The 18,171-nt window shown below is 43.4% G+C and overlaps 1 protein-coding gene across 3 annotated transcripts in view; it reads left to right on the top strand.

Moving 5' to 3' along the window:
* IGDCC4 (immunoglobulin superfamily DCC subclass member 4) overlaps positions 1 to 18,171 on the top strand; it is a 169,600-nt gene that overhangs the window by 69,944 nt on the left and 81,485 nt on the right. For 2 of the 3 annotated variants that reach the window (XM_068274998.1, XM_068274997.1), the window contains exons 2-5: positions 7,969 to 8,259; positions 11,145 to 11,286; positions 12,245 to 12,378; positions 14,786 to 14,920. In XM_068274998.1, coding sequence (XP_068131099.1) covers positions 7,969 to 8,259; positions 11,145 to 11,286; positions 12,245 to 12,378; positions 14,786 to 14,920 — 702 coding nt within the window. Of the gene's footprint in view, positions 1 to 7,968; positions 8,260 to 11,144; positions 11,287 to 12,244; positions 12,379 to 13,274; positions 13,343 to 14,785; positions 14,921 to 18,171 lie in introns of those variants that run through there. The other variant, XM_068275000.1, reaches the window with a different exon arrangement.

Genomic DNA, 18,171 nt, shown 5'->3' with positions numbered 1-18,171 from the left:
TAGCCTTTTCCATTATTCAGCTACCAGCCCCGTTGCTCTGGGTGGTCAAAGTATAACCCCCAAGCATTACACTTACTTTATATAGATGAGTGCAAATCTGCTGTATGTATACTGTGATAAACTCTGTCAAGAGTGGGAGTGCCAGAGCAGCTGCCGGCTACTGAGTTTGTGAACGCAGCACCATTTATTTTTGCTTTGTGCAGCTACTTACTCCTGCTGGTAGAGGAAATTCTTGGGCTCTCTGCACTGAAAACCAGTGGAACAATGAGTCCAGATTTAAGGGCTCGCTCACATCTAGGGCGTTTTTTTGCCCTGTTTCAAGAGCTGGCGATTTTGAAAATTGCCCAAAAAAGCTTGTGCAATGATTCCATATGAGAGTGTTCACATCTGAGCGGTTCGTTTCCAATCCGCTCAGCAAAGCGCTGCCTGTACCATTTTCTGAGAGTTTTTGCTCAATGGAAGGTATAGGGAAACTCCAAAGCGTTTAAAAAAGCACTTTGTATAGCGATTTCCCTAGTGCTTTTAAGAATAAATACATTGTACGGTATTTATTATTTTCCGGGTCAAAGAGTTTACGTCCTGACGCAAGGAAGTTAAAAAACAAATCGCTCTGCAAAAGCGATTCGATAAGCGATTTATACAAAATCACAGCGTGCAGCTAAGCGCCGGGAGGAGAAAAAGAAACGAACAAAAAATCGAAAATCTCTGCCGTCAGCTATTTCGATTTTAAAGGTGAACAAAGCCTAAAGGTGGCCATACACTTGTTAGATTAGCAGCAGATCGATCATCAGATAGATTTCTGATCTATCTGATGTGTTTAGGAACATTTTTTACTAGGAACAGATGTCCAATAGATTTCAGTATGAAATCTTTTGAAAATCGATCAGATGGCATTTGTTTGCCATAAGATTTCCATTAGGTCCAATGCAAAGTTATAAGCAATCTCAACAGATCGACCTAGATTTTTCAGCATGTCAGATCGATTGAAATCGATCTAAATCGGCCGCAAATCGATCGGCCGGTCAATCGATTTGCGATCGGTTGATCAATCGATTTGCGATTGGTCGATCAATCGATTTAGATCGATCGCCCACTAATCGGCTCAGTGTATGGGACCCTTAAGACTAGATAAGTAATACAGCTTGAACTTGCAGACAGTTTTGGAAATCCAAAGCGGGCTGCAGACTAAAATAGAAAGGTAATTTTAATTAGCATTACATGTTTTTTTGTTAAATTTCATATTATGATGTTTCTGTGCACACCAATGAAATTAATTTATATGAAAATCCATTTAATTAACTTCAAAGCTGTATCCAAATTTTTGTGCAGGATGCAAATTTGAATGCACATTTTCTGCGACCCACTGACAACATTGAAACATGATTCTCACATCACACACAAGAAAAAACAGACCTGCTGTCAGAATTTTAAATGCAGAAAAATGGCAAACACAATTTTGCTCAAAATCAGAAAAACAATGTGGTGGCATTGAGATATTTTACAATTGCGGCAAATGTGTTTTTCCGCAATTTTGTGAATTGCACATGGTTTTTTAATAGGCGTGAAATCTATAAGATATAAAGATAAATAAAGTTTTGTATTTTTATAACAAATTTGTTTGTATTCGGTCAGGCTATACCTCTCCTTTATTCTATCTCACAATTTGTTTCCCTATATAAGATATTTCTGACAAAAGTACATCTGCTTAATACTGTCTGGATGAGGGTGGATACTTAAAACAACAGTTTTTGATTTTGTTTTTTATAACTTTATAAATTATTTAAATCACTTTGCAGAGATCTATTTTCACATCGACAGGGAAGAATCTATATCTATTGATCCGCTGTAGAAACAAGCAAAAGGAAAAGAAAATCCACTCTAATTCAGTGTTCTATAACAATAAAACATGAATCTACAGAGGGTGATACATTTTTCTTTAAAGGAATACTGTAGGGGGGGGGGGGGGGGGGGGGGGTCCGGGGGAAAATGAGTTGAACTTACCCGGGGCTTCTAATGGTCCCCCGCAGACATCCTGTGCCCTCACAGCCACTCACCGATGCTCTGGCTCCGCCTCCAGTTCACTTCTGGAATTTCAGACTTTAAAGTCTGAAAACCACTGCACCTGCGTTGCCGTGTCCTCGCTCTCACTGACGTCACTAGGAGTCTAGTGTGCAGGCACAGACCATACTGGGCCTGCGCAGTACGCTCCTGGTGACGTCAGTGGGAGCGAGGACATGGCAACGCAGGCGCAGTGGTTTTCAGACTTTAAAGTCTGAAATTCCAGAAGTGAACCGGAGGCGGAGCCAGAGCATCAGTGAGTGGCTGTGCGGGCACAGGATGTCTGCGGGGGGCCATTAGAAGCCCGGGTAAGTTCAACTCATATTACCCTGACCCCCCTACAGTATTCCTTTAATAGGAATTGTATTTATTGTTTTTAAGACTAAAAAATATATACAATTTTGCTATTTTAACTGCTTATGGACCTTGGTAATTGAAATCTACGTTGTGTTTGGGACTTGTTATCGCTGTATGCTCCTGCCGCTACTACCGATTGCGCCGTTCTCCCTGCGTTGCAGCTCACTCGCTCTGCTGTCGTCATGACAGCAGCACTCTGTAAGCCAGTCAGGAGCTGATTTTCATTGATCACTCGATTAGAAGTGACCATTTGGGCTCACCAAGAGAGTGGAAAATCATAAGCAATCAGATCAGACGAATACAGTCGATTGAAATTTGGGATCGACCGAACGATTGATAAAATTATTGTTTGTGGTCGATCGGCACCATTAACTGTACCCAATCTAATTGATTGTTTGCCTTTAGTTTGTTGATGGGTCTATATGAGAACCAGTGAGACAACCGGGCAGCAGGCTCCTTCCTTCAATCACTGTCCTCTCGCCTGGATCCTACAGTCAGTGAAACCTGAGAGGGAAGTTTCACAGATCCCTATAACAAGCAGTTGCTGTCAAATACAGAAGCCTGACTTGAAGTTTATGCAAGCTGACTGCATTGGATTTGATCAAATCTAATTAACATTAGCTGGAGTTTGACTTTGGTGGAGTTGCACTGTTTCCTGTACAGCCATAGCTACACCCTACTGGACGGGTTGCCTGAAGTTATACAGCGATGCTTTGTTGCTGTCCATTTCGCCATGGTGCTGCCAGCCTGCCAGTATTTTCCTACAAGTGTTTTATGATGAATACAGTCCTGATGGCATCTGTCTCAATACGCTGACACTGTATCTGTATCCCTAATGAATTAAATGAATGCCTAGATTTTACAGAGTGCAGTATAATAGGAACAACAATAGAAAGTAGTCATAATACCACACCAAACCATATAAATCAATATCAATTCAGCTTTATTGTCACAAACATAAGAGATGTACAGTGGGGTGACGGCGGCACGAACTCCGCTGTACTTCTCCTGTCTGACTCACTATGTCCTCACTATTCATGGTGTGTTTACAGTCTTCAGTATTCTGGTCTGCTCCCCTTGGTTACTTACTTTCCTACACTTTTTATCGGTTGTCTTGTACACTTTAGTTGGTGGCTATGTTCCCCTCTTGTTTCACATTGGTTACTTGGTTTGTCAATGTTTTTCATAGCTGACTCTGCTCTGGCACTTTATATGCAATTGTATTGCTCTTCGTGTCTGGATTTCAGGCAAGGCCACTGTTGTACTCACCTGTAAGCGCTGTCCTGGCGTCCTGTTCTCTCCATGCGTGCGCGCCGCTGGACGTGGTTTGTTGACTATGGCAGGAGGCGGGCGCACGTTTGTGCGTAGCGGCATGGGACCTTGCGTGCGCAGGCGCGAGGTTCAATGCACGCGGACGCGTAGACATGTACGCATGCGCGAGAGCGGGGATACGCAAGTACGCATGCGCATACGCATGCGTGGTAAACTTGTCGCCAGAATTAGGTATAAAAGGCCTCCCCCAGCCATAGCTCGGTGCTGTTCGTTCTGACAGCTAGTGGGTTCGCCTGATCCTGTTGGTGCCTCTGACCAAGCCTGCCTTTGATCTGTCCTGCCTGATATTGACCCGGTTCGCCTGACTATTCTCGATCTTCTGCCCCTCGCTCTGACTCGGCCTGTTTACTGGATCCCGCATCTGTCTGCTGCCTGCCCTGTTTCTTGGACTGTACCCTGGACAACTCTGCCTGCCTGCCGCCTGCCCTGACCTTGGATTGTATCTTGACCATTCTGCTTGCCGCCTGCCTCTTCACCCGGATTGAACTCTGACCAGCTAACCTTCTCCACATTGTGGATCCGTTCTCTCGACCACTAGAAGGTGATCCCAGTTTGCGACCTGGTAGGGCACTAGGCAGCTAAGACCAGAAGCGATCCCCTCGGGTCGTTCTTTGGTGAAGACCCATGGTCACCTAGACTCTGCATCTGGGTAAAACCTTGCTCCCTAGTGGAAGGGTCAACGCACCACCAACGCTACTAGGTACCTATCAGTCACGCCGTAACAGCCACAAAGGCCATGGCCTAGGGTGTCAGCAAGCAAGGGGTGGACTGAGCGATTGCACACTCATGCAGTCAAGCTGCCAAACATGTGAACTGCAACAGTTGGGCAAGTGTCTGGGACTCGGGATGAAGGGGCAGCACAACTGGGCAGCTTATTGTCTGTGACCTGAGCTGCCACTTTTCATCACCGTCAGCTGCTCTTCAAGTCCATCTCAGAGCGGAAAACATTGATTTGGCCCATAAATAGAATACAAATTATAACCATTACGTTCATTTTGGATGTAATTGATACCTAAAACAGATTTATAAAACGATTGACATATTGGTCATTTGTAGTCACTTGGCACCAGCAACACTGTAAAATCCAATCAATCGGAAGGTAAAATTGCATCGTTAATAAGCATCTTCAAATAGATTGATTACTGGGACCAATAAAAGTGTGTCTGTGGTAGCGGGTTCGCTGTTTGTCTGGGGGCGGCTGCTGACAGTGGCCTTGGGCGGAAAAACGTACAAATCCGGCCCTTTTGCTCTTCAATATTGTACTTGCACTTAATCTTATGTTACCTATTTAAGGAATTAATTATATGGCAGATTAATTGGTTTACAATTTGGGAAGTGCATTGCCTTTAATTATTGTGCTAATTTGCACATTTAGTATTTATGTTCGGATCCCACTGGCATATATGTGTTTTTAGTTGTTTTTGACAATAAAGCTGAATTGAATTTGATTGATATGGTTTGGTGCGGTATTATGACTACTTTCTATTGTTGTTATAATTACTTCTGTCTTTCTGCATGTTCCATGAGTACAATACTTTAGTCATTATTTTGATTTACCGGTAGTTATGATGGTGCTAGTCCAGTTTGGTGTTTTGTTTTGTTTTTGCAGTATAATAAACACTGAATTAAGCAATACAAATAAAGCTAAGAAAGTGAATGGTATAAAGCCTGGGGATACATTTCTAGGCTGGAGGCAGAAGCCAGGTAGGCACTGAATACGATGGCACAAAGAGAAGAGCGGAATGCTGGACATTGTCGTCTCCTAGCAACTGCTGCAGGCATGTTTAAAAATAGTGAAAATTTATATGAATAAGGTAAAAATGTCTGGAATAACTATTAATATTTCATCCCAGCCTTTCCAGAGATACTGTGTTGTACGGAGGCTGCAATCTGACACGTCTTTAAATTTACAGACAGTGCCTGGAATTGTGCTGTTCACAGGGCAGCACACCAATACAACACAATCCTCTGACCTACTTACTTCTAACAAGTGCTGTCAAACGGCGGTGTACCTTTGAGGAGCATCACTCAATGGGGTTCAGTGAACCCTAAAGGCGGCATGTGGGTGGTCTATTGCTGCGCCTGATTCAGCTATTGTATGCTGAGCACAGCCTGAAGCAGGCAGGGCTAAAGTGCTGCCTATCTTCCTTCTACGTCTACCCGTAGCCTGGGGCTCCCGAGTTACAGAGATAACAGACATTTTACACATCCAGCATCCTTACACATTGCAGTTAAAACTTCCTAGAAGTTACAAAGATGAACAGTACAGTATTAACTGCACAATGAGTGGTGTAAAGTATTTCTGAAGATGCAAGATTATAAATAGGTAGGCCTAAATCCTTAGGGTACAATTCAAGAATGGAGACGGCACACCAAAGGTACACACGACATGTTTAGGGCGTTGCCCTTCCTCAGGTGTACACCTGAGGAAGGGCAATGCCTGAAACATTTCGTGTGTATCTTGCACTTTTGTCTGCTCCAATACAGTTGTATGCTAAACCTTTGGTGTGCCGTCTCCGTTCTTGAATTGTATCCAGTGTGCTGCAGGAGTGGTGTACCTGCTGGAGTCTAGCACCGGTGAACTGGCCAGTGTGGTGGAATAAGTGTGATTTTGCCTCACTAAATCCTTAGGGGCCATGTACCCAGGCAGCTACCTCACTGACAAGACTTGTGCTGGATGAAAATTACATGCATTTACATTATAGGGCTTTTAGTGACAGAGTGATGTTGCTACCTTACTTCTGTTGATACTTGCTGACGGATTCAGCCAGTGATGGTGCTTCATCAGTCCTGGATATATTGAGGCCGGGCTGAAGCAGAGGCGAGAGAGGCTCCAGCCTCAGGGCACAGTGTAGGAGGGGCGCACAACTCGCTCAGCTATCATTCCCCTATTGTGTTTAAAGCAGAGAGAAATAAAAAAGGATACATGGAGATTCGGGTGTTGGGGGGGTTGGGAGCCCTGGAGCGCCTCTTACTCAAACAGCAATCAGTGTGTGACAGCTGGGGTGGGGGCAATGGAGGGGCACACTTTGGTGTCTCAGCCTTGGGTGCTGGAGGAATTGTCCCGGCTCTGATTGAGGCCATAGTACAACTGTCATGTAATTCCTGATATTGATCATACCCCTGATGTTGTAATCACCCATGTGCTGTGGGCCTTAAAGTGTACCTCCACTCAGGAAAGAGGGTGTATGTGATCCCATGTGATTCAACAGACTTCCTAGGGAGACCCCTTATGGTGTAGAATGTCAAATGCTGATCGCGTAGTCTTAAAGAGCAAAAGTGACTCACAAGTGTGGGCTGCACGACTAGCAACCACAGTATGAAGGAAGGTGAGTAAATCCCACCCTCACTCGGCTTCTTTTAGTCATCAGATATGCGGGTCGCGCTCCAGAAAAAAAGATAGAATAGTTCAGAAATTGAATGCTAGACTAACCCCCCAAAGCAGCTGGATGGCTGTGACATAACAACTGGGAGGGAGAAGGCTTGCCCAAACCGTTCATCCACCACCACCTATTTTTTGGGGTGCCTTCTCCCTCCCAGTTCTCAACTCAGGAACACTCTGTCACATAGAAGCTATGGCTAATCTCTGCTAGAAATTCCTCTCTCCTGTCAAGTCATCTCAAAAATATACAGAAGTTTAATTTTCCACCTCCTCCTCAAAAAATTGCCTTAGACTTGAATGCAGTAATAAGACAGTGACTGATTATCTTTGGTTTTAGATTTGTGAACTCTTCTGTGAGGAATTTGGGTGCCGGATGTGGCGTGGACCTTTGGACGCCCCATAGGTGCCCATTTTAGGCTACTGTAGTGCCTGGCACTATACAAACTGTGGCTACAAATAGCGGGTGCCCACCCAAACTTCCTTTGCATACAATAATTATTGCAGATAGCGGTGCAGGTATTGGTAGGTTTGGGGGGGGGGGGGGGGGGGTAAGGGGATAGGGTTGGGCATCGGTGGGGGGTTAGTTAAGGTTAGGCATCAGTGGGGGGGGGGGGGGTCAGTTAGGGTTAAGCAGCGGTAGAGGAAGGTCTCGTGTGAGAATAGGATTAGGCTTAGCAATTATACCATTGCCCAATAGTAGATTATCAATAGCTTTACTGATATTCTAGTAGCGGATATTTCCGGTACCCAAATTTCCAATGCCCCCATTTTGCCTGTATGCAACAACATGCATGTACATTTTCTAAGCAGTTAAGAGTCTGTCTTGTGCTCTCTTGCAGGAAAGAGCTCCTGGTTAGACCTCAGCTGCCGCCCTGGTCCCAGTGACATTGTTCTGCCGCCTGGCCAAGAAGCCATTGTGCACTGTGACGTGAGCAACAGAGAGGGGAACAACAATATCACCTGGTGGAAAGACGGAGAACAACTAAACCCAGAGAACCTCACTGTGCTCCCCAATGGAGGGCTGCTCTTGTCGCAGGGTGATGAGGCCACCATCGAGGGAAGCTACACTTGTATATATCAGAACTCCTTTGGTCTTGTGAAGGGCAGAACTGGTACAATCAGGCTTGCAGGTGAGACCCAATAATGGTAATTCTGGCTATTTTAGATTATAAATGATTTATAAAGTGTTTTAAGTTCCCTGGAATGGGAAACCAATTTAAACTTTAGTGCAGAGCAGAGAGGAAATTCTGATTTACCTTATATCTCAAGCCAATGAACAAGAGAATTGTGGGTGCCAATACCTTGTGTAGGAGAGTCACTACTGAGTCTTCAGGCATTCAGTAAACCAAAGAAGGTGGCACACAATAAAACCACTTGTTTTAGGGGCAAACCCTTCCACCTGATGATGGAATTGTACTCAAAAGATGCAGTGTAATGTAAAGCCACAATATAATTACAGGTGAAACTCGAAAAATTAGAATATCGTGAAAAAGTCAATTTATTTCAGTAATTAAACTTAAAAGGTGAAACTGATACATGAAATAAGAACCCTTTGCAGGAGTTTTGGATTGATTTGCTGATTAGAGTCTGACACGTTGAGCCTAGAATATGGAACATTTTCACAATATTCTAATGGTCTAAGATTTTGATTTGGGGGTTTTCATAAATTGTAAGCCATAATTCTAATTTTTTGAGTTTCACCTGTATTTAGTGTGTCTGTTTTGTTGTTTTATTGAATTATTGAACATTCCCCCAGTTTGATTTACTTGAGATCTCATCAGATTGTGCTTAAAGAGACTCTGTAATAAAATGTTCTGCCTTATTTCTTCTATCCTATAAGTTCCTATGCCTGTTCTAATGTGGTCTGTCTTACTGCAGCCTTTCCTACTTGCACAGTGACTGTATTATCTCTGTTATATGATCTAATCTTCTCTCTTCTGGCTCTGTCGGGCTGAGGCAGTCAGACTGGAATGTGCAGGGCTGCTTGTGATTAGATAGAAGCTATACACACCCTGTCCAGGCCCCCTGCAGGCTCTGTATGACTCACACACTCTGCTTATGTGAGCCTATTACAAGCTGTTAGTTTGTTTGTAAACACTGCTTAAAACTGGCAATTACAAGCCAGGTTTGCAGCAGAGAGTGGCAGAAACAGCACAGAGTCGTCCAGGAGTACATAAGGAATAGAATGGTATGCTTTTTTTTGTAAGAATTTTAGAGTACAGATTCTCTTTAAGCCCCATCTACACGATACGATTCTTTGTACGATTCGATTACGATTCTATTTTCGATTCGATTAAATCCGACATGTCCGATCGGGATTCGATTCATTTCGATTAGCCATTGTTTTGCAATCCAGATCGGACATGTCGGATTTAATAGAATCGCAAGCTCACATACATTGGCCAGGAATTGAACCCAGGTCAACTGCTTGGACGGCAGCTATGCTTACCACTATACCACCAACACTACATGCTGAATTTGAAGTTTGGAAGATTCCAGGGTAAGGGTGGAAAGGATGAAAAGCTAGGTGGCCATGCAACCATTCCTGCTAACCTGAAGCTTACTTGTGTCTTACAACACATTGGCTTAAGACTTTACCAATTCCAATACTCCAATATTGGGAAGCTTCTCTGTTTGCTGTTTTTTTTTTTTTTTGAAGTGTGGTGTCACAGTTCACTCATCTCTTCAACTACAAGAAAGGCCCAGGAGTAGTCTTAGCTACCGTAATATCTATGTTACGGCAGGGCCCTTATTACACTTTCTCTTACAGGGCTATGGAAACCGTTTTGCCCATGCGATAAAGCGAGGTGCAAAAATGAAATCATGCCTAGCAGAGGATGGTTTCGATCCATCAACCTCTGGGTTATGGGCCCAGCACACTTCCACGGCACCACTCTGCTTACATTTGTATACAATCTTCAAGTTTAAGAAGGGTGCATTAGTTGAAATAGTTACACTACAATCTATGTTACAGCAAGGCCCTAATGACACTTTCTCTTAAGGGGCTATGGCCGCCGATTGGCCCATGTGGTAAAGCAAGGTGTAAAAAACAAAGTACACCTAGCAGAGTATTGTTGGTGGTATAGTGGTGAGCATAGCTGCCTTCCAAGCAGTTGACCTGGGTTCAATTCCTGGCCAATGTATGTGAGCTTGCTTTTGACATCCTACAAATCCCTGGAAAACAAGACAAAACAAGGGAGGAGGAGAAGAGAGATTTTGTTTTTTAGCTTCCAAAACGGTTTGGAAGCATTTTAAGGCCATTTCCGGTTTTCAATCCGGATATCCGGATCCGACCGGATATTGGGTTCGGATATCCGATTCTACTCGGATACCCAAAAGTTCGGATTCGGATATCCATTTCGGATCCGGATATCTGGGTATCCGGATCTAAATCTATTCGGATTTTAAAAATTGGTATCCGAGCACCCCTGTTAGTAAATCTGTCCAACGCAATGGCCTCAATTCACTAAGCAGTTTAGACTAGTGCACTGATGGTTTTTAGTCTACTAATGGTTTGGTCAGTTGCATCAAAGGGGAATTCACTATTAACAAATGTTTTAGACCTGTTTATTGACCTGGTCTAATTTGGTAATTAGGTCGTTAAAGCATGGGAAATGATCAAAAGATACAATTCTCAAACGAGTAGCTATGACATCTTTCTCCTCTGATGAGCTCTCCTCTGCATACAATTAAACTCCTGCATAATTAATTCAACAGGTTCTATCCTCATGTCTAAAATACCCCACAGAATTACTTTACCTACAGAAATCAGCTGGTCTAATCTCTGTCAGAAAAAGTGGGCGTGGTTACTCCTTGTTTGCCTTTGTGAATGATGTGATTACTGAATGTTAGGCCAGGTCTAAAAACAGGTCTAAAACATTACACCAAACCATCAGTAGACTAAAAACCATCTATAAACTAGTCTAAACTGCTTAGTGAATTGAGGTAATTTACCAAACATTCTACATGTCACCAAACGGTCTGCATTTCTCAGTGTTCCTCTGTTTCTCATTAGAGCTGCCACCCTTTCACCTGCACCCTGAACCCCAGCTTGTGCATCAGAATAGCCTGGCCCGGTTTGAATGTGGCATCACCGGAACACCTCCACCACAGATCACATGGCAGAAAGACCAGACACCACTGCCTTCAAATAACAGGTAAGTTAACCAACTTCGCAAGTCCAACAAAACACAACTTTTCTTGGTAACCAAACTTGCTGAAAATCTCCGCAGTATTCATTTTTGAGGTATAGCCAGATTATTATGATTTAATATTTATATAGCGCTGACATCTTCCGCTGTGCTGTACAGAGTATATTGTCTTGTCCCTCAGAGGGGCTCACGATCTAATCTTTACCATAGTCATAGATACATCATAAAAACATAAAAAGCTGGAGCGCTGCATAGTGAAGTACCGATTTAATAATAAAAACACGCAATCAGATATGTACTTACTGTATAGCAGTAGGAAAACACCTGTAATTGGGCAAGAGGAGCCCTTCAGTATATCCGTGAGGGACACCCTTTCTAGATGCTGTAGCCAGCAGCGGCAGTGGTCCGTTGGATGTTGATGGGACACAAGCTGGACCCCCCCCCCCCCCCCAAAAAAAAACACTTCTGGGTGCCAGTGACATCACTACGCGTTTCGGCATATCGACTCCTTCATCAGGTGCACCTTTCTTAGGTGCTTCTCTTGCCCAACTACAGGCGTGTAACTGCTGTTATTCAGTGCATATCTGATTGCTCTTCAAGCTCACCACACAGCCGGGTGCTGCGGAGCTGCTAGAGTGATGTTACCACATATTTTGTTGATTCCTCTGTCTCTGTGTAGCAAGATATCCCATCTCTTTCTGTATAGATACTTCATAGTCTATGACCAATTTTAGGGGGAAGCCAATTAACTTATCTGTATGTTTTTGGGATGTTGGAGGAAACCAGAGCACCCAGAGGAAACCCAAGCAGACATGGAGAGAACGTACAAACTCCATGCAGATAGTATCCTGGCTGAGATTTGAACCAGGGACCCAGTGCTGCAAGTGCTGCCCATGCAATACAATTTATACTGTACATCCCATAGATTTTGTTCTGTTCCTTACCGTGAACTATTGTGTTGTAGGATTGCCAGCCTCCCCACCGGTGTTTTGCTGATTTCCAGGGTGCAGCAGGAGGATGCCGGGTTATATCGCTGTGTAGCAGCTAATTCAGTGAGCACCAGGTACAGCAGTGAGGCTCAGCTCTCTGTGGAGAAAGGTAACAGCTCATCAATACCTGTGTATTCTGTTCAGGCTCACCACAATTGCCCATAAAGTAAAAAAAGCATTCCTGAAAGAACTTCTCTGTGTTATGGCCTCAATGCTGTGGTCCTTTTAACGTACTTAAATAAACACAGTAGAAAAGAAAACTGGAGTACAAGTGGAGTAGCCAGTCAGAAACTTTTGTTTTGACAGAAACCTAAAGGTGCCCATACATTGCTTGATTTTCCATCGAGTGATTAAGTGATTGACTTTATTGGGCGTGTGTTGTCAATCGAAAGTGGATCGACTAGTGGCCCACACCAGCCAAGCTGAACGATGTTGTGCCTCCATGCTCTTAAATCCAAAAAATTATTATGTGTCAGTCGAAATCATGTGGGCAGTAGCCAATTCCTTTATGATCGACCAATATTTTCCATCCTGCCTGATCAAGTAAATTGGTGTATTTGACCAGATATTGGACAATTTCCATTGTTTGAGCAGAATGGAACAGAATAGATCCTCCCTGATCTAATAAAATGATGAAATCAAGTGGGCAATTGAATGGAAAAATCGAGTAATGTATGGGCACCTTAATCATGTGCTTTAGCATACAGAAAAATAATAGAGCAGTACACAGACTGTCATCTTTAAGCTACAAATTCTCTTATATCTGTAATGTCTGACCGGGTGTGTGTGTGTGTGTGTGTGTGTGTGTGGGGGGGGGGGGGGGTAGGGGGACAGTTGCCTGTACGCGGGTCCGTGGCGTGGGCGGGCCTCCTGTACACCTTTCAGTGCAGAGTAGCAGCAGCAAAGCAAAAAAGAAGTGATTCATCTCTTCAGGCTCTATTTTCAATATACTGTCTCCAGGTGTCTCCGTCTCCATGACTACAGCATCCTCTATCATCATGTGGCGAGTGAGGGTGCTTTAATCATAGAGATTGCTGCTTGGAAAAAGTAGATAATTGGTGGAGTCTGGAGAGGTGAGTCACTGCTGACCTATACTGGGGGGGGGGGGGGCACTAGGGTAGCCCTTTAGCTAGTTATACTGGGACACTACCCATGCTGGGTTGCCCCTCTGGCTACCTGTACTGGGGGGCCACTTCTGACTACCTATACTGCGGGGGCCTTTAGCTACCTATACTGATGGCTACTTTTAACTACCTGTACTGGGGGATGCCACCAAATACTGGGGGTACATCTAGCTACCATTACTGAAGGGTTACTTAATATTGGTAGGCACTACTGGCTACCTATAATTGGGGGAAAGGCACAAAGGAGCCTCAATAATTTTTTTGGTTTGGGCCCATCCAAAACTTGCTATGGGGCTGCATTATTTCCAACTTTACCCCCGGTAGATACCCATGTGCCATCACCATAGGGGAGAAGTCAGTGATCCAGGCTGCTTATTATGGGTCTGTGGTGTGTTAAAACAACTTGTGAGGGGTGAGTTAAGAATGGGTAATCCACTCAAAAATTATATGTATATTGTTATCAGATTGGAAAAGTGTTTATTTGTTAAGACTTTACTTGTTTCACACTGTCTTTTCCACTATTCCACTTTTCCACTATTTACTAGTAGAAGCTATCATCTAAATTGTCTTTGGATACATTCAAAGTGTCACCAGACTAGCACATCTCATGTAATGTAGGTAAGGCATGCGTTGCTTCTATAAAGCATGTTACACAAGTAGCATAGTTATACTAGCAACAAGCACGTTCCCTACATAAGTGGAGTTGTGGCTTGTGTGCAACATGCGCTACATCACTTGTGTAAATAGTGGTAAAATTGCTGTGCGCTGATTGCGTGTGCAGTGGTTGCGCTCAGTAATTTTACAGCCGTTTAGGGAATCGAGACTTATAGCACTACGTTTCTAGTAGACATGCATATTAAAAACTCACATTTACAACGTTCTGATGAATCCATGGGGGTTTCTAGGGATGATTCATGAAACGTCAGTAGTATTGAAGTGCGCAGTTGCAAATAGGTAATGTGGGTTGCTTGTGTACTGCGCATTATACTACTTGTGCGTTGTGTACATAATGCAGGTTAGTAGCAGTAAGGTATTGTACCATGTTAGCCATCAGTAAAAGCAAGAAGTTTTGAATCAGGATGATACCATTTATTGGCTAACCTAAAAGAATAAGAGTAAGCAAGCTTTCGGCTGTATAGCCTTCGTCGGGCTTCAATCCTGTTATCCTGCTATAAATCCTTCAATCCATAGTGCAGGTTGCACTATTTGTGCAATGTGTGCTATGTAACTTGTGCAAGTACTGGTGAAACTCCCGCAGGCTGCCTGCGTACAGTAATTTTACCAGCAGATTCGTGAACCAACCCCTACGTATATGTATTTGCATAACAAACGGAGGATGTATTTTACAGAACTATGTGTTCACTGCTCTTTTTGAATGCATCCATTATACAGACATAAAGCCCTTCTCCGGCGAGCTGACAATCACTACTACCCCGCAGAACCTGACTGTGGAGATGGGCCATAGTGCAGTACTGGAGTGCTCAGCAGAGGGGGACGGCACACAGCTGGTGTCATGGTTTCGTCAAGGTAACATTTGCCTCTTGGGTAGTTTGCACTGTTAACCTATATAATTCTGTGACTTATACCTGTGCTTTTAATAATGATAGTAGACAGGGATTGCTGCAGCCAGCTGAGGGCCTCCTGGAGTGTCTGTCTGCATTTGGTAGTTGGGACTGGTAAAAGATTATGCAAATCAAGAATTACAGTCTCATACACATGCTAGACTCAGCTGAGGCAGCTGTTCAGGACCATCTCAGAATCTAGCATATGTACTGGTGTCCTCCGAAGTCACTAAAAGATCCGCATAACACCAGATCTTTAAGCAATGGTGATGGCCAAATGCATTGTTCCCCTCCTTACCCTTATCCATCTTGGCTGTGCTGTTGTCTCCCCTCCCACCTACGCAGCACCAGGATGCGTCACTTGTGCCCATGTGTATGTGCTTTGCAATCTAGAAAAGGCAACATAAAAGCCACAGGAAAGGGAACCAGTTGTGTAAATAACACTACAAAAATGCTGCCTGAAGTTACTTTCTGAATCATTAACTTGTAATGACCGTTCTAGCCCAATGCTAGGTACACCCGATACAATTTTCTGTTCGATTTTCCTGCCAGATCAATTTTTCCAACATGTCCGATCTTAATTTTGATCGATTTTCTGATCGATTTTGACAGAAGTGAATGGAAATTGATTGTAAAATCAATCAAATTTAAGATCGGACGTGTTGGAAAAAATCGATCTGGCAGGTAAATCTAACAGAAATTTGTATTGCGTGCACCGAGCTTTAATCCGGCTACATTTCAGGAAGGGATGTAGTCTGTGGCTTAAGGCTTTTATTCAATTCACATTTCCTCCGAAGATTTTCTCCTAGGTGATATTTTCACCCCTTATAAATAAAATGTCTTTTAAAGGGACCCTGAGCAGGAGATTAAATGAAATTCTGAACTTACCCAGTGCTTCCTCCAGCCCTGTGTAGCCCGCGAGGTCCCTTGGCATCCTCTAGGTCCCCTCCGTGGTCCCGCTGACGGCTCCACTTCAGGGGAATTCATGCGCAACTGCACATGTGCAGGCCGCCCATGCACCCGGCTCAATCACGCACCCGTCATGTATGCGTCCAGCGCATGCATGGTTCAGTCTTCCGAGAAGTGTGCATGCGCAGGATTATTATGGCAATGGGCATGTGATCGAGCCGGGTGCACGGACGGTCGTGCACTTAACAGAGCTGCCAGCGAACAGAGATGCAGAGAGAAAAGGGAATACTCTAAGGAATCCAGAGCCCTCCCTTCTCTTAGGAGAGTATCTAACTTTTTTGAAAATGTCACAGTTGTCCTTTAACTAGTTAACTCAAACTGGATGTTCATGCATTTCAAGTTTGAGTCTCACACAATCAGGACATAGCGGTATGTCCTGTCAATCAGCGGTGGGTGTGTGCGGCAGGTCTTACACTTCAGAGATTGGTGAATGGAAACGTGTTTCCTGAGCCCATCAAAGTCCCTGTATATGAATAAACATGACTCCTATCAGGGGCTATGTTCATTTGTAGTAATGAAAGTAAAGTACCAAAAAGATCAAACACTTCCTGGTAACCCAGACTAGTGCATAGCGCCATCTTGTGGCCAAAAAGTAAAATAAAAATAAACTATAAAAATAATTCAATCTACCGTAGTTATTAACCCCTTCTAACCCCCTTCCCATAGTTAGATAAAACAATTGTAAAACTAAAAACTAAGTGACAGCATTGGTGCTGCTTTTATCTTTGGTAACATTGTTTATTTTAAACCTATAGTAAATGGAAATAATAGTGTATTTTCTTTTTTTTCCACGTTGTTCCCTATAAATGCATAGTAAATAAAGTAATTCATGAAAACAAGTATTGCCCACAAAAAAAGCCTAATTAGTGGCAAAAAACAAGGTCTAAATTCTTTGGGTGTGATAAGCAGTTATAAAGTTATTGGCAAATGAATGGGCGGAGCACTGAAAAGTCAAAATGACTTTTAGCGGTAAGTGTAATATAGCCTGTGGGGTTAAGTGGTTAAGCCACCAACAAGCAAGAAAATATTCAAAAATAATTCTGACAGTACTTTTTGGTACTTTTTAATTGCAGAATGCTGAAAAGTTATTTCTTAGGATAAACCTTAGGAGAAAAGGTGAATTGAATAAGAGCCTATGTCTACTCCCATTGCTGTCTGTTTCCATCGGTGTCTTCACTGCAGAGGGTCAATGAGCTGTTAGTAATTCTGTCTTGGTTGCAGATTTAATGCAGATTGCATCCAGCTTGGAATTGGCCCTTCATTAAATGCACTTCCTGCTGAACTGATTGGCCAAATTCCAAGCTGCATACAAGTTGCATTACATTTGCATTGAAGTTGGAATTATTAGCATCTTGTAGTCATCTCTGCTTGTTCTATGGAGACTCTGGTCTGTAGTATGAGCTGAGCCTGGGCTAAAGACAGTGTAAGGGCCCTTTTCGGCCTAGTGCACACCAGAGCGGTTGGGTTGCGTTTTTAGGAACGCTTGCAGCTGAGGAAACGGTTGGGTAATGTATTTCATTGGGCAGGTACACACACCAGAGCGGGTCGGTTTTAGCTGAAACTCAAACTCCCAGGCTGCAGCATTTTTTGGATTTCGGAGGCGTTTCTGCCTCCAATGTTAAGTATAGGAAAAACGCAAAATGCTTGATAAAACGCCAGATCAGAGCGGTTTTCCAGGCGTTTTTGTTACAGTAGCTGTTCAGTAACAGCTTTACTGTAACAATATCTGTAATCTGCTACACAAAAACGCTACCAAAAACGCTTAACTTTAAGTAAAAAACGCTACACAAAACCGCAAAACGCTGCATAATAATAAGAAAAACGCTTCAAAAACCGCTAGCGTTTTGCGGATCTGCTAGCGGTTTCTGGTGTGCACTAGCAGTTCCACTAGCAATCACTAGCATTTGCGCTAAATGCTAGCGTTTGCGATTCAGCAAAAGGAAAAAAATTCCTGGCAATTTCCAGGCGTTTGCAATTGCGATTTTGCTATGCTATGCACTGCATAGCAAAATCGTGGCAAAAACCGTTCCGCGGCACGACCGCGATTAAGTAAAAAAACGAATCGCGCTAGTGGAAATTACCTACCGCGATTCCTATGTTAAAAAGCAAACCGTAGCGATTTTAAAATCACTAGCGGTTTGCGGTTTTGCGATTCAGCGATCGTAAACGCTGTAGTGGAAATGGGCCCTAACTGACTTCTTAGTAGTGCTATATGGAGCCAAGTAAATGTCTAGGAGATGCCAGAGA

This window comes from Hyperolius riggenbachi, chromosome 3 (genome assembly GCF_040937935.1).
Source record: "Hyperolius riggenbachi isolate aHypRig1 chromosome 3, aHypRig1.pri, whole genome shotgun sequence".
NCBI lineage: Eukaryota > Metazoa > Chordata > Amphibia > Anura > Hyperoliidae > Hyperolius > Hyperolius riggenbachi.
This window is presented reverse-complemented; position numbering and strand designations above follow the sequence as displayed.